Source organism: Lycium barbarum, chromosome 8 (assembly GCF_019175385.1).
Source record: "Lycium barbarum isolate Lr01 chromosome 8, ASM1917538v2, whole genome shotgun sequence".
Taxonomy (NCBI): domain Eukaryota; kingdom Viridiplantae; phylum Streptophyta; class Magnoliopsida; order Solanales; family Solanaceae; genus Lycium; species Lycium barbarum.
The window spans coordinates 109213517-109225885 of NC_083344.1; the positions used below are offsets into that span (position 1 = coordinate 109213517).

Genomic DNA, 12369 nt, shown 5'->3' on the forward strand with positions numbered 1-12369 from the left:
TGTTGATATACTTTCGAGCAATTGCTTATGAGATGAAAATTGTTGATTCTTCCTCCTCTATTTAATTATTCTTGGGTTTCTAATTTAATAACTAGTACAATATATACTATGTGAAGACAATTAATAATTAATATGTAGAAAATAAGGATTTAACAAAGTGTTGTCTTGTAATTAATTTAACGATTCTAAACCCGAAAAAAATAAAATGATGACGAATATTTAAAAATTGGTGATAAAGTAATGCTCGTGATGTTGATAGTAAAGTAGTGAAAATTAGTAATAGTGAAAATAAAGTGTTCAGCTCGTCAATAAATTTAGAAGCCCGAGTAAATAAATTGAAATAAAGGAGGGACAAAATTGGGTGTCAACAGCAGGCCAGAGCCATATTAGCCGAGGACGGAACATGGATGCCAAAGCCCTACAAAAAGATGGAACACCATAGAAGAAAAGCAGAGGGTCACCAAATGACCGAGTATGACGTCGTTCAACGAGTGTATGAAGTTAGAACGGGTTATTACGACGGTAAAGTAGGAAACAAACATATTGTTACTGAGCGTACAACATCATGCACTCGTGGTAAGTGGAAAACGTACCACATGCCTTGTTCTTATGCATTCAAGTGCTTTAAGAGAATGCCAGAAATGTAACTGATTATGTGGCGGGGAATATAAGGTCGTAAATTACCTTAAAGCATATTTCAGCCACTTCCATCCCCTTGGTAATCAAGCTTATTGGCCAGCCGCGCCATTTTCTATGGTTGCGAACAAGAAGCATATCCGTAAATTGGGAAAAAAACAAGCTAAACCGTTATCCCAATCAAATGGATGTTAGCGAAAAGACTTACTCTCGCAAGTGCTCGATATGTAAGCAATTTGGGCATGATAAGCGTTCATGTGGGCAAAACTCCGGTGGTGGCAGCACATCTGGAAGTAGAAGAGTGTCTAGAACTTGATTATTTTTTTTAAGTCTATTATAATTTAATGATGTATTTCGTTGCTAATGGAATGAAATGTTTTTCAATTATTATGAACTTCTCGTATTGGATGAATTATTTTTAAATATTATATTTATTTTTGCACATTCAAAAGGTGCGGATTACACAATACAATAACAAAATAAAAAAGACATAAAAGAAAAAAATAACCTAATACAAAGCAGAGTAATTTTTTCTTTTCTATCTTTCTTGAACCAGAAAAGTACTTTCATAACTTTGGGAGTAAATCAAAAGAGATTAATCAAAACCCTATAATATATGACACTTAAACCTAAATATAACAAGTTTTCAAATTTACTTCGGAACACTTTACAACCCCTAAAACGATGATCCAAATATATATGTATACTTGATGTAATGAGCCGATATTATTGTACGCTCAAAAAAATATTAAGTTCTATATAAAATATTTATATTCCGACGTTTTGAAACGTGACTAATCTTCGGTCAAAGTACGAAAAAAAACTTAAAGATAACAAGTTTCCAAACTTACTTCGAGACACTTTACAACCCCTAAAACGACGATCCAAACATATATGTATACTTGATGTAATGAGCCGACATTATTTTACACTAAAAAAATATTAAGTTCTGTATAAAATAACGTGACTAATCTTCGGTCAAAGTACAGAAAAAGCTTAATTTTGAGTTTGGTTTCCAAAGAATAAAGGTTGGGGTCGGGGCAAAAAGGTTTTTGACGCACAGAATCTGTGCGTGAAAGGACCAAACTGTAAATGTACACTTTGGCCCTTTCACGCACAGATTCTGTGCGTGAAGCCTAGTTTGGTTCTTTTTTTTTTTTTTTTTTTTTAAAGGGCTAGTTTGGTTCCAAAAGTTATTTTTTGGGTTAAAAAAGTTCCGGACTCGTGAACACATGAAAAGTACTTGCTTCCTTCAGCTTTCACAATTAAGAGGGGGAGAAAATAGCAATTAAAACTTAGCATAATAGCACTTTTCATCCCTAGTTATTGATAAATTCTAATTTTGTCCTTGTGATATAAAGCGCGGCACACTTAATCTTCAATTAATTATTTAATCTTCAATTAATTAAACTATGCATTTTTGGTCCCTTTATATAGGAAATATGTTATATATGGATTACTTTTAGCAGTATATTACACTCAAATATTTGAGTAACGGCACAAGCTTAACATAACACGTAATTAAATGATGGAACGGTTAATAATCATAGAAATTTGTGAATATTCACAAGCAAAGAGATCAAAGGTGCACATCTCAAATAATTGAAGGTTTTATTCTCAGTCAGATATCACAAGAACCAAAATTAAAATTTACTACAGGGTGCTATTGACCCTTAAAACTCGAATAAACTCCCCAATCTCTGCCAATTTTCAATGTTGTCTGATCTATGCCAAAGGTGCTTTCTCTACACTTATACAAATCGCAAGTAGATGCTAAGACATAAAAATCTGTGATCTTTCATTTTACCAAACATCAAGTGATACGTAAATTAATTTTTGGGATTTTTACACTCTATACCAATTAGGGTAAAATAATTACCCGGTTTAGCCACTATTTTTTTTTTACCCACTGTAGCCGGTGGAGAGGTCGCGGAGAACTCGTCTCCTTCATCCTCTCCGCTGTGCCACCGAATCTCCACCAGCGAGGTCGTCTCCTTCATCCTCTCCCTTGTACCATCAGATCTCCACTGAAGAGGTCGTCTCCTTCATCCTATCCCCTGTACCACCAAATCTCCACCGGATCTCCATTATTTTACAATTTTATACAATGTAAAAGTGTGTATAAACACCTCTGGTATAAGTTTGTATAATATTGTATACCAGCGTAAAAGTGTGTATAAACACCTCTTTTACATTATTATACACTTTTATACAAGATCGATACATTGTCTACAATAGATGTATAAAGTTGTATATTTCTGTATAATGTTATATACCGTAAAAAAGTGGCTATGCGGATATAATTTAAAAATATGGCTACGTGGATGTAATTTTTTATGCTGGATTGTACATTATTGAAGTTTCCCCTTCATTTTTTTTAATTAGAAGGTAAAAGTGATAGTAAATTCATAGTATTTGGTAAAAGTTTGCAAAGTTGAATAATTTAAACCACAAACTTTGGTCAAACAGTTGAAATGACTCAGTTACCTTAGCATACAGCTCAACATAATGTCTGAACACAGGATCTTCCAGTAAAGCTGTGTCAGTGGGAAGTTTCAGCAGGCCCTCATTTTCCCTGTTTAGTAGCTCCCTGGTTGAAAAGATCAATTCTACTCAGTAACAACAAATATGAATAAGAAAAAGGGGGAGAGGGATGGCTTTTGCCCATTTGAAATTAAAGGTCAAAAAATCCAAAAATGAGCTCACAAGGCCATGAGCCAGTGAGTCTTACAAAAAGTAAGAATTGTACTCAAATTTCAGAGGCTCCTTTGTCCATGGACCATCAAAGCCTGATCTCTCTGGATGTGCCCTTTCCTGCAGACAAATACCCAATGAACCGATTCATATGTACTTATGTACTTTGGTGCATTCCTCGACTTACATTAAGGACAAATATGTTAGTGCACCAAGAGGAGGAGAGCATAAATGGTGAAAAACAATCAGCCTAACAATACAAAAGTACAAAAAAGAAAAAAAAAAGAAAAACTTACCAGATTATGACCCCCCGATACTGCCACTATATCTTTGTCAGACAAACCCATCCGATAGAATACTTCATGTGGTACACCTACCATCACTTACAAACGAAACAGAGAAGCTCAATTTAGGTTTATATGTTATTTTACAAACAATTGAAAGATCTGAGAATCTGAATCTTGTGAGAACACAGGTACGAATGAGCACGAAAGAACTACCTATCAAATTCAACAATTATAAACGCAAATTGAAGAGCAAATTAATCTACAAACTGTAATAACATACTTGTCATAACTCCAAAAAGATATTACTTCTTATACACTGTTAGTAATTGCCTCTATTGCGCAAATTGCATTTAACTCACGAAGATGGTTGACCAAGGGGACGTTTGACAGTTTGACCTTTGGAAGTCAAACGTGCCCAGAAAATTTTGCAAACAAGAGAACCTGTTGGTGGTACTTTTTAGATGCTTTCTAAATCTTTACTTTGATGTTGAATTATCTGAATTGTGGCTTGTGATATTGCAAGTACTAATGGACTATGTTCTATGTCTCTTTTGTATAATAGATTATTTTCTTGATAAGGAGAGTATCAAATCTTTTGTATAATAGATTAACGTTAAATATTTTTGTAATTAAGACAAACAAATACATATATCCTTTTTGTTTCATGTCCCGTAGATTTGATTATATCTGGCTCATGTTTGTAATCATGTCCAGAAGACACTAGCGGTAATATTAGGACCAACCCACCCCCCCCCCCTTCCACCCCACCCCAAAGTCAGAAAAGGATCACGCTGATCACTGATGGAAACGCCTCGGCCAGTTCCCCTGAAATGAGGGGCAAAGGAGAAATACCCGAATACCCAATGTTATATGGCAATAGCACTCAATAATTAGCCAACAACAACAACATACCTAATGTAATATCACAAGTGGGGTCTAGGGAGGGTCGAGTATATGCAGACCTTACCTCTATTTGGGGTTGAGAGGTTGTTTCCGATAGACCCTCAGATACAGAATATAGCAATAACAAAGCAAGTCAAATAGGAAAATGAAATAGTGACAGCAAGACAACAGTATGCTAAGCAAAGCACAAAGAGAGTAAATAATAACATAAATCAAAGGACAAGAAACTACAGGAAAAAAAAATACTATGACTAATAGTAAAGAAGAATATGCGAAACAACGCGCCACTACCCCACTAACCTAATCTGTATCCTCCACAACCTCTTACAACTGTGCCATGTCCTGTCTAATCACCTCTCCTCAATACTTCTTTGGTCTACCTCTACCACTCCTGAATCCATCCATAGCTAACCTCTCACACCTCCGCACCAGGGCATCTGCACATGTCCTCTTCACATGTCAGAACCATCTCAGCCTCGTTTCCCGTATCTTGTCCTCCATCGAGGCCACTTCCACCTTATCCCGTGTATCTTTATTTTTAATCCTATCTCTCCTAGTATGTCCACACATCCACCGCAACATTCTCATTTCCGCAACTTTCATCTTCTGAACGTGAGAATTCTTGACTGGCCAACACTCCGCCCCATACAACATCGTTGGTCTAACCGCTACTCTGTAGAACTTGCCTTTGAGTTTTGGTGGCACCTTTTTTATCACACAAGACTCTGGATGCGAGCCTCCACTTCATCCACCCCGCACCAATACGATGTGTGACATCATCGTCAATCTTACCATTACTTTGGATAATGGACCCCAGATACTTAAAACTTTCTTTCTTTTGGATGAGATGTGTATCAAGCCTTACTTCAACGTCAGCCTCCATCACAAGACTCTGGATGCGAGCCTCCACTTCATCCACCCCGCACCGATATGATGTGTGACATCATCGTCAATCTCACCATTACTTTGGACGATGGACCCCAGATACTCAAAACTTTCTTTCTTTTGGATGACACGTGTATCAAGCCTTACTTCAACGTCACCCTCCCGCGTTGCGCCACTGAACCTACACTCCAAGTATCCTGTCTTGTACTACTCAAACCCTTTAGAATTCAGGGTCTATCTCCAAATCTCCAGCTTAGCGTTAATCCCCCTGCTGGTCTCGTCAATCAGCACTATGTCATCCGCAAACAACATGCACCATGGTACCTCTCTTTGGATATGCTGCGTCAAAATATCCATCACTAAGGCAAACAAAAACGGACTAAGAGCTGATCCCTGGTACAATCCCATCATGACCGGGAAGTGCTCCGAGTCACCTCCAACTGTCCATACCCGGGTCTTGGATTCTTCGTATATGTCCTTGATCGCCCTAGTGTACACCTCTATCTTCCAAGCACCTCCATAGAACCTCTCTGGGGACTTTGTCGTAGGCCTTTTCAAGGTCGATGAACACCATGTGAAGTTCCTTCTTCCTCATTCAGCTACTTGTGAACCTTCGGGTACTGTTTTATTCAATGTTTGTTCAATTACTCTTTTACCTGCAAATGCAATGTAGGCATTGTGTTCGGCAATAATGATATCCCCTAACATACCAAAAATAGCTGTAAACCTTACTTAAATGCAGTAAAGACCAGGAAACCTTCTCTTCTTTTGTGGTTTCAAGTAAGAAACAACAAGGAGAAAAGTAACAACGAAATTGGCACTAATATTAAGAAGACAGTAAGTCCGAATAATTTGAAAAGAAATGAAATGAATAGTACTACTTGTCAAAAGCAAGCAATTCTTGTACCATTAGCAACTATTCTTAAAACATTCTCAAACTTAATGCGCAGAAGATCCAAATGGATTCTGGTGAGTTGCCAGTGAACAATGATTAAAGTGGACAAAAAAGCAATAGTGAGAAAGACCATTTTCACAGCAGTTGACATAGGCTAAGCAAGAGGATTTACCATCGATCGTGAAAGACGAAGTGACTTACCAAGAGCATTGCCCATCAGGGGCTGCGGGGATAGGAGCTAGAAGAACTAAACCAAAAGAAAATGGCCGTAGAAGGCTAGCTTTCAGAATAAGAAAGGGGGTGTGGAAAGGCACTGATCACCCTTGATGGCATCTCATCCGGATAACCAATCTCCTCCCATATAATTTCCTTTCTCTTGTTTGTTACATTTGATGGTATTTCTGCTAAATAAACATTCTCTTTCCTGTTCCAATTTCCTTTTGTCCCCTTTTTCCCTTCTAAGTTACATTTTTGCCTTTTCTGAAAGGGGTGTTCTCTGGTTTTTCCATTTTTGGTTACTGCAGGCTTGCTTGAAGAAAAAACCACTGCTTTGTTTGAGTATGGTTGGTATGAAGGCGGAAGTGCATGCGAGAAAGATATTTGATATGTTAGTTAGGACGTAAAAAGAAAGTTTTGCAAGGCCAGGCATGTCAACCAAGTGTATCCTGACGATCATATTCCAGGGAAGAAGTAAACTTTTCAACTTTTAGAACAGTTATACCAAATTAACAAGACGAGGAAAGAATAATATGCCCATTATAAGAAAAAGATCCAACAGTCCCCATCACACTCCTATTCTTTCATGAAACATATTTGCTAGGTATATTATTCCATGCAGTTTCATCCTATCTATAGAAAATACTAGAATAACATCTAAGATACTGTCTATTTGGATATAAGGTATTTAAAATTCCCCCCAGGAACCTAAAGATCATAAATGTGCAGCTTCATAGCCTGCCCTGCCCAAAGAGCTGAATAACAATAACTTAACTGCGACAGAAGCTTGAGAAGTAAAGAGAATTGTCAAGAAAAAAAAGATTGTTGGTTACAACATATTTAAAAAGGAATTGGTAGTCCAGGAAAACCTTGTTTAGCAGCTGGAAGACGTCCTTCCCTTGGAGAAATCTTTGAATCCTAATAAAAACAACAGTGGTACAAAGGCATTGACATTTGAATGATTTATTATTCACTGTCATCAAATACCAAATGCAAAAGTTTGTGCCCACCCTCCTACCAGGGACAAAGTCGATGGTTGGACCACCAGTGACCTCAACTGCTACAACACCTGCAAGCGATAAGATTTATGGCAATAAATAAGCTCAACTACGTCCATCAGCACCCTTATTAGAAGATAATGACAATTTCCTGAAATGTAACTTGATGCAAGGTATAACATGTCAGCTATTCAGGGAAAATTCAGGTATCAATTTTCTGGAAATTATCAGCACTATTACAATGTGTCTAACAAAACAGAATCACCCAGCTTGCAAGACTATGAAAGGTGCATATTCATCAATCCCTATGAATTTGACTTGAGGCATCTCAGCAATAAATCATTTCCATGTTCCAGGAATTTATTCCGAAAACTACATTCACAGTACGGCCAAAAGAAAGGAAGGATATACGAGTTAGACAAGCTGCTTGGCATTTCCTTTATCTATTCTATGGGTGAGCCAAGTCCTTTACATCTTCTCACCATGCAGGATTACAATCTAACTTGCACCTTTGCCAACAATAACTAGTTTTGTAGGATGAAATAAATTATCTGCTGGCTTTTACTAAGAATCTGTATCCATTGATAGTAGAGACGGATTCTCAGTTATTGAAAGATCTACTCTCTTCACACTCACAAAATGCATTTTATTCACACGAGTATGATTGCAAGTTCCTACTTGAGGCAATGGATTGTCCACTGTTGCACCACATTTACCGCGAAGCTAATATGGCGGCTGACACTCCAGCAAACTACGGGAAGACTTGGGAATCGCATGGTTTAGTTAGAACTGATATAGTATTTTGGAACTCTCCCCCCGCTTATGCTTTGTTTACCTTCCACAAAGACTATTTGGGAACTGAGTCTTACGATCAGTTCCTTTGTGTACTGAACTCCTTTAATTTCCTGTGTTTAATTTAAGCTGCATTTCATCAGCCAAAAAAACAATAGATTTATCTGGAAATAGACTTTTTCTAAGTGTTCGAAAACTTGAGCGGAAGAATTTGAACAATCTAAACAATCAAATTTTAAAGGATTGCCTTCACTATCATGAAAAAAGCACGAATTGTTGAAAACGAGTGATAATTAAGTTGATAACCACCCTTTTTAAAACCATATGAATACCACAAGAAATCACTCCAGCATCTTTAAGAACCAAAGAAAAAAGTGACTTCCTGGTATAGATCTGCATATGTAATCTTTGGATGTTCAGCCTTCACTTCTTCTGCAATTAGAAACAGAGCAGGTTTAAAGATGCGTTATTATGTCATACTATATGATTAGAAAGAATTTAGCTCAAAAGCTGATTTCCGATGGACAGAAACTCTTTGTTTTGTTCATGTTTGTGAAAAAACACATAATAGAACGTTCACTTCAAGGAAAGGGAGCAGGAGTCAATTGTCCTGCTTCTCGAATGACAAGTATTTAACATTCCCTTCAGGTTGTTTGGTATACCATACCAGATAAGTCAAAAAGTTTTACTTCCTTATTTCCACCCAAGTTCAATCTGAATTAGGGGTCTCAAAAACCTTCCAGTTCGAACCTCTTCGTCCTTTTAGTTCATAACTATAAAACTGAAGTAATTATCGCATGCCTTTTTAACCTCTCATATGTACCCCTCCCCTACCTACCCAACAATACATTGTGTCATTTTCCTTTGGGGGGCATCATGACCATTGCAAGTTCATTTGCAATTTTCAACTTCGGAGGCAACTGATGCATCAGACATTCTGAACCATCCAACAATATGATCCAAGGGACAGCTTCGCTAAGTGCTGAATGTTGAATTTAAATAAGCTAGTCTAATTGACAATTCCCAGAATTTTCTTCTTCCTTTTTTATATATAACGATGTTGCCTGAGCCAGCTTATACCGGGCCTGACCATTACACAGGGTACGTCTTAGCTCCCACCAGTTCAGATACCGGATAACTCTGCCAACCAAGGCTCAAACCTGGAATATTTTGTCATTGCTGGAATTGCAAAAGGTTCTTTCGACCAGCTAACACAATCAGATTGTACATGGTGGTTATCAAACTGTACCTTCTTTTAAGGTAAATTTAAAAATAAAAAACGAAGCCAGTCAGTCAATTCTTTTTGAAGCATGAAGCAGTAAAATTACCGCAAAATTCAAGAGCGATATTCAAGCCATTGTTAGCACTATGAGTGAACTGTTCCTCATTACGGATAGAACCATTAGGTCCTCCAGTTTTGGACTTACAATCATATGTTCTTGCATCATGCCATCTACAAAAAAACATAATCCAATAAGCCTCTAATGATTATCCTTCTTGTGAAATACACCTTGTCCCAATTTTTGTTTTTTGCACTATTACTATCTGAAGAGCCAAACTCTCTTTCTTACTATGATTTTCAAAACATTTTCTAAATACAATAAGTATTCGGAAACAGCCTCTCTACCCCACAAAGTTAGAGGTAAGGTTTGGGTACATCCTTCCCTCCCCAAACCTTACTTGTGGGATTACACGGGTATGGTGTTGTTGTTGTTTTCTAAATACAATAAGTAGTTTTTCGTCGGGGAAATTTTCAAAAATATACAGCTCAACATAAAACAATACGCCACGTAGCCCAATATACAATATTATGCAACATTATAAAATATTATACAACCGTATGCCTGAGGGGAAAGCATTATACATAAAGTATCAATCTTGTACAATAGTGTATAAAAGGTGTTTCTACACAAATATGGGTTAAACCGCGTAACAAACTACGTGGCGGAAATATTTTCTCCCAGTAGACAGAGCTTAATTTTGCCTTTTCCATAAGTATTTTTATTCTAAAAACTTAATATCCGAATGTGCACCGGAAACTAAATAAGTTGAGAAAACTTTAATTCCTCGTATTCTTTGGACGAGTGGGGATAAGCCCGGGCTCGCTAAGAAGTTTATTTTAAGTTGCTATAATTATTATCAACAACCAATTAACCCACCTGATATTTGACATCGTTGTCCTAAATTTTAAATTAAAGTTTGTCCTCACTAACAATTCATAATTCATAATTCATACTTCAAAAGAAGTCGAAGTCGAAAACTACGTGTTTAAATGAACCATTGCCCTGAATGTTTTATTTCTGCCATGAGGATCTTAAACCCATAGAATAACACATCATTGTACTGCAAAAATTGAGCAGTTGTTGGTTGTGATTTACAATGTCTGTCTGTAATTATGGTGTATGCTATGGTGGTAAAAGCAATTTTCGTCAGTTTGGACTTTGGACAAAGGGAATGATTAGACTATGCATATGACTAAGATTGCCATGAGTAGAAACTGTGAGGAAAACACACGCAACATGGAATAACTTCAAATAGATACATGAATTAAGAACACATCAGAGCTTACTCCTGTCAGAAGATTATAAGCAATGACATCTCTTGCGAGTTTAGCGTTGGTGTATCTCAATTGAATCTGGGGAACTATCTCATCATCAATGCGCTCAAAAGACTCTGAATGCATTTCCTCATTGCTCATCTCCTATATATTATGCAACACGTGGCATGCCCTAGCAGCAATGGCAGATGTTGAAGTTTACTGCAAACAAGAGCATCTCCTTTTCAACCTCGCAAACTCCTCCTTTGTGGCCCTCTCAATCTCACCAATCTTGTCAGTGAAAGTATGCTGAGTTCAAGTGAGATGTTGTTGTATATAAGGCTTTAGATGGTTATGTATGCACCAGGCATGTGCCATATTGAAGCATCTATCATCAGTTCATTAAATTAAATTAATAAGAGGTGAAGGAAAATACACTTTAGATTGAAACTTGACATTGTGATTATCTAAGCCATGGGCACATAGATACCAGTATATGTAGACATAATAAGCGGAATAAAAATTTCATTATTGAGAAACAGTAGGATAGATCACAAATTAGTGTGTTCTTAACATCATCATATGTGATGCAATATACCTTTCATATATTCAGGGAGAAATCTGAGAGCTCGAGAAGAGGCTGCAGGACTTCTGACAGAGCTACGATGAAGTTGACAGAGAATGTCAGAGCTCCAAATCAAGAGCAAAGACTTCGAGTTCCGTTAAAGTACTCATTCGTCCATCTGCGCCGGCCAACTGTGATGACCATTCAACATATAATATTGTTTATGATGAAACCATCCACGGAGCAGACTTGTAAGTCTTCTATCACCTCAAATAGAATAATTCTTTTGCTCTATTTCATTCTTAGACTCATATATATTTCCAGTCTTTTTTTATATATATAGATACCACGAATCGGGCTAAGTCTGTATCATAATTTACTCCACGTGATGTAAATGCAAACAAATTAGCTTGAATTGACTAAAACACCTCTAAACTTAGCACGAATTGCAATTTTAGTCCCTGAACTATTGTCACACTTAAAAACACCCCTAATCTTGGCTAACTGAATTTTAATTCACCACCGCGTTGCCACATGGCACAACAAGTATGCACAAACACTTTCAGGCGCGTGGGAGACTCCACATCAGCTTTTTTTAATAAAAAAAAAATCAATTTTGAAAAATTCATTAAAAAGTTTTTTTTTTAAATCAGAAAAAACTTTTTTTTTTAAATGTGGAAAACCCATTTTTTAAAAATAAATCTGGATTGGATTTCTTATTAAAAAATCTGGAACTTATTAAATCTTGAAAACTGAATCTTTTTATAAAAAAAAATGTGCGAAACCCGTTATTTAAAAAAAAAAAAACTGGAAAATTGATTTTTTTTAAAATTTAAAAACCTGGACTATTTAAAAATCTGGAAAACTAAATAAACCCATTTTTCTGAAAAGAATCTGGAAAATTGAATTTTTGATTAAAAACCTGGACTTTTTAAAAATATGGAAAACTAAATAAACCCATT

General features: G+C 36.6%; 2 protein-coding genes and 1 long non-coding RNA gene across 3 annotated transcripts; all 3 read right to left on the reverse strand.

The window, feature by feature from the left end:
• Positions 1-2229: 2229 nt before the first annotated feature.
• On the reverse strand, positions 2230-4282 carry LOC132606631 (L-ascorbate peroxidase 3-like). Its single transcript, XM_060320211.1, has 5 exons — positions 3898-4282; positions 3627-3712; positions 3386-3450; positions 3124-3226; positions 2230-2693 (listed from the first exon to the last, which is right to left on the reverse strand). Exons 1-5 carry the CDS (start codon positions 3902-3904, stop codon positions 2682-2684), a joined length of 273 nt encoding a protein of 90 aa, XP_060176194.1. The 5' UTR covers positions 3905-4282; the 3' UTR covers positions 2230-2681.
• A 3074-nt stretch (positions 4283-7356) lies between these two features.
• LOC132608113 (L-ascorbate peroxidase 3-like) lies at positions 7357-10479 on the reverse strand. The gene is made up of 6 exons (XM_060322185.1): positions 10466-10479; positions 9635-9759; positions 8686-8738; positions 8350-8419; positions 7527-7585; positions 7357-7434 (listed from the first exon to the last, which is right to left on the reverse strand). The coding sequence occupies exons 1-6, from the start codon at positions 10477-10479 to the stop codon at positions 7357-7359; spliced, it is 399 nt and encodes a 132-aa protein (XP_060178168.1).
• A 165-nt stretch (positions 10480-10644) lies between these two features.
• Positions 10645-12019, reverse strand: LOC132606634 (uncharacterized). Its single transcript, XR_009570002.1, has 2 exons — positions 11441-12019; positions 10645-11230 (listed from the first exon to the last, which is right to left on the reverse strand). It is a non-coding gene; the product is annotated as an uncharacterized LOC132606634 (long non-coding RNA).
• Positions 12020-12369: the final 350 nt, after the last annotated feature.

What these genes read in the sequence shown, in the direction of transcription:
- LOC132606631 (XM_060320211.1), bottom strand. An exon ending in TATCGGGGGGTCATAATCTG is followed by an intron (nt 3,451 to 3,626) that starts GTAAGTTTTTCT and finishes ATTTGTCTGCAG; the next exon opens with GAAAGGGCACATCCAGAGAG. An exon ending in AAGGAGCCTCTGAAATTTGA is followed by an intron (nt 3,227 to 3,385) that starts GTACAATTCTTA and finishes CTTTTCAACCAG; the next exon opens with GGAGCTACTAAACAGGGAAA.
- LOC132608113 (XM_060322185.1), bottom strand. An exon ending in TATCGCTCTTGAATTTTGCG is followed by an intron (nt 8,739 to 9,634) that starts GTAATTTTACTG and finishes TTCTAATTGCAG; the next exon opens with AAGAAGTGAAGGCTGAACAT. An exon ending in ATGCAGATCTATACCAGGAA is followed by an intron (nt 8,420 to 8,685) that starts GTCACTTTTTTC and finishes AATTAAACACAG; the next exon opens with GAAATTAAAGGAGTTCAGTA.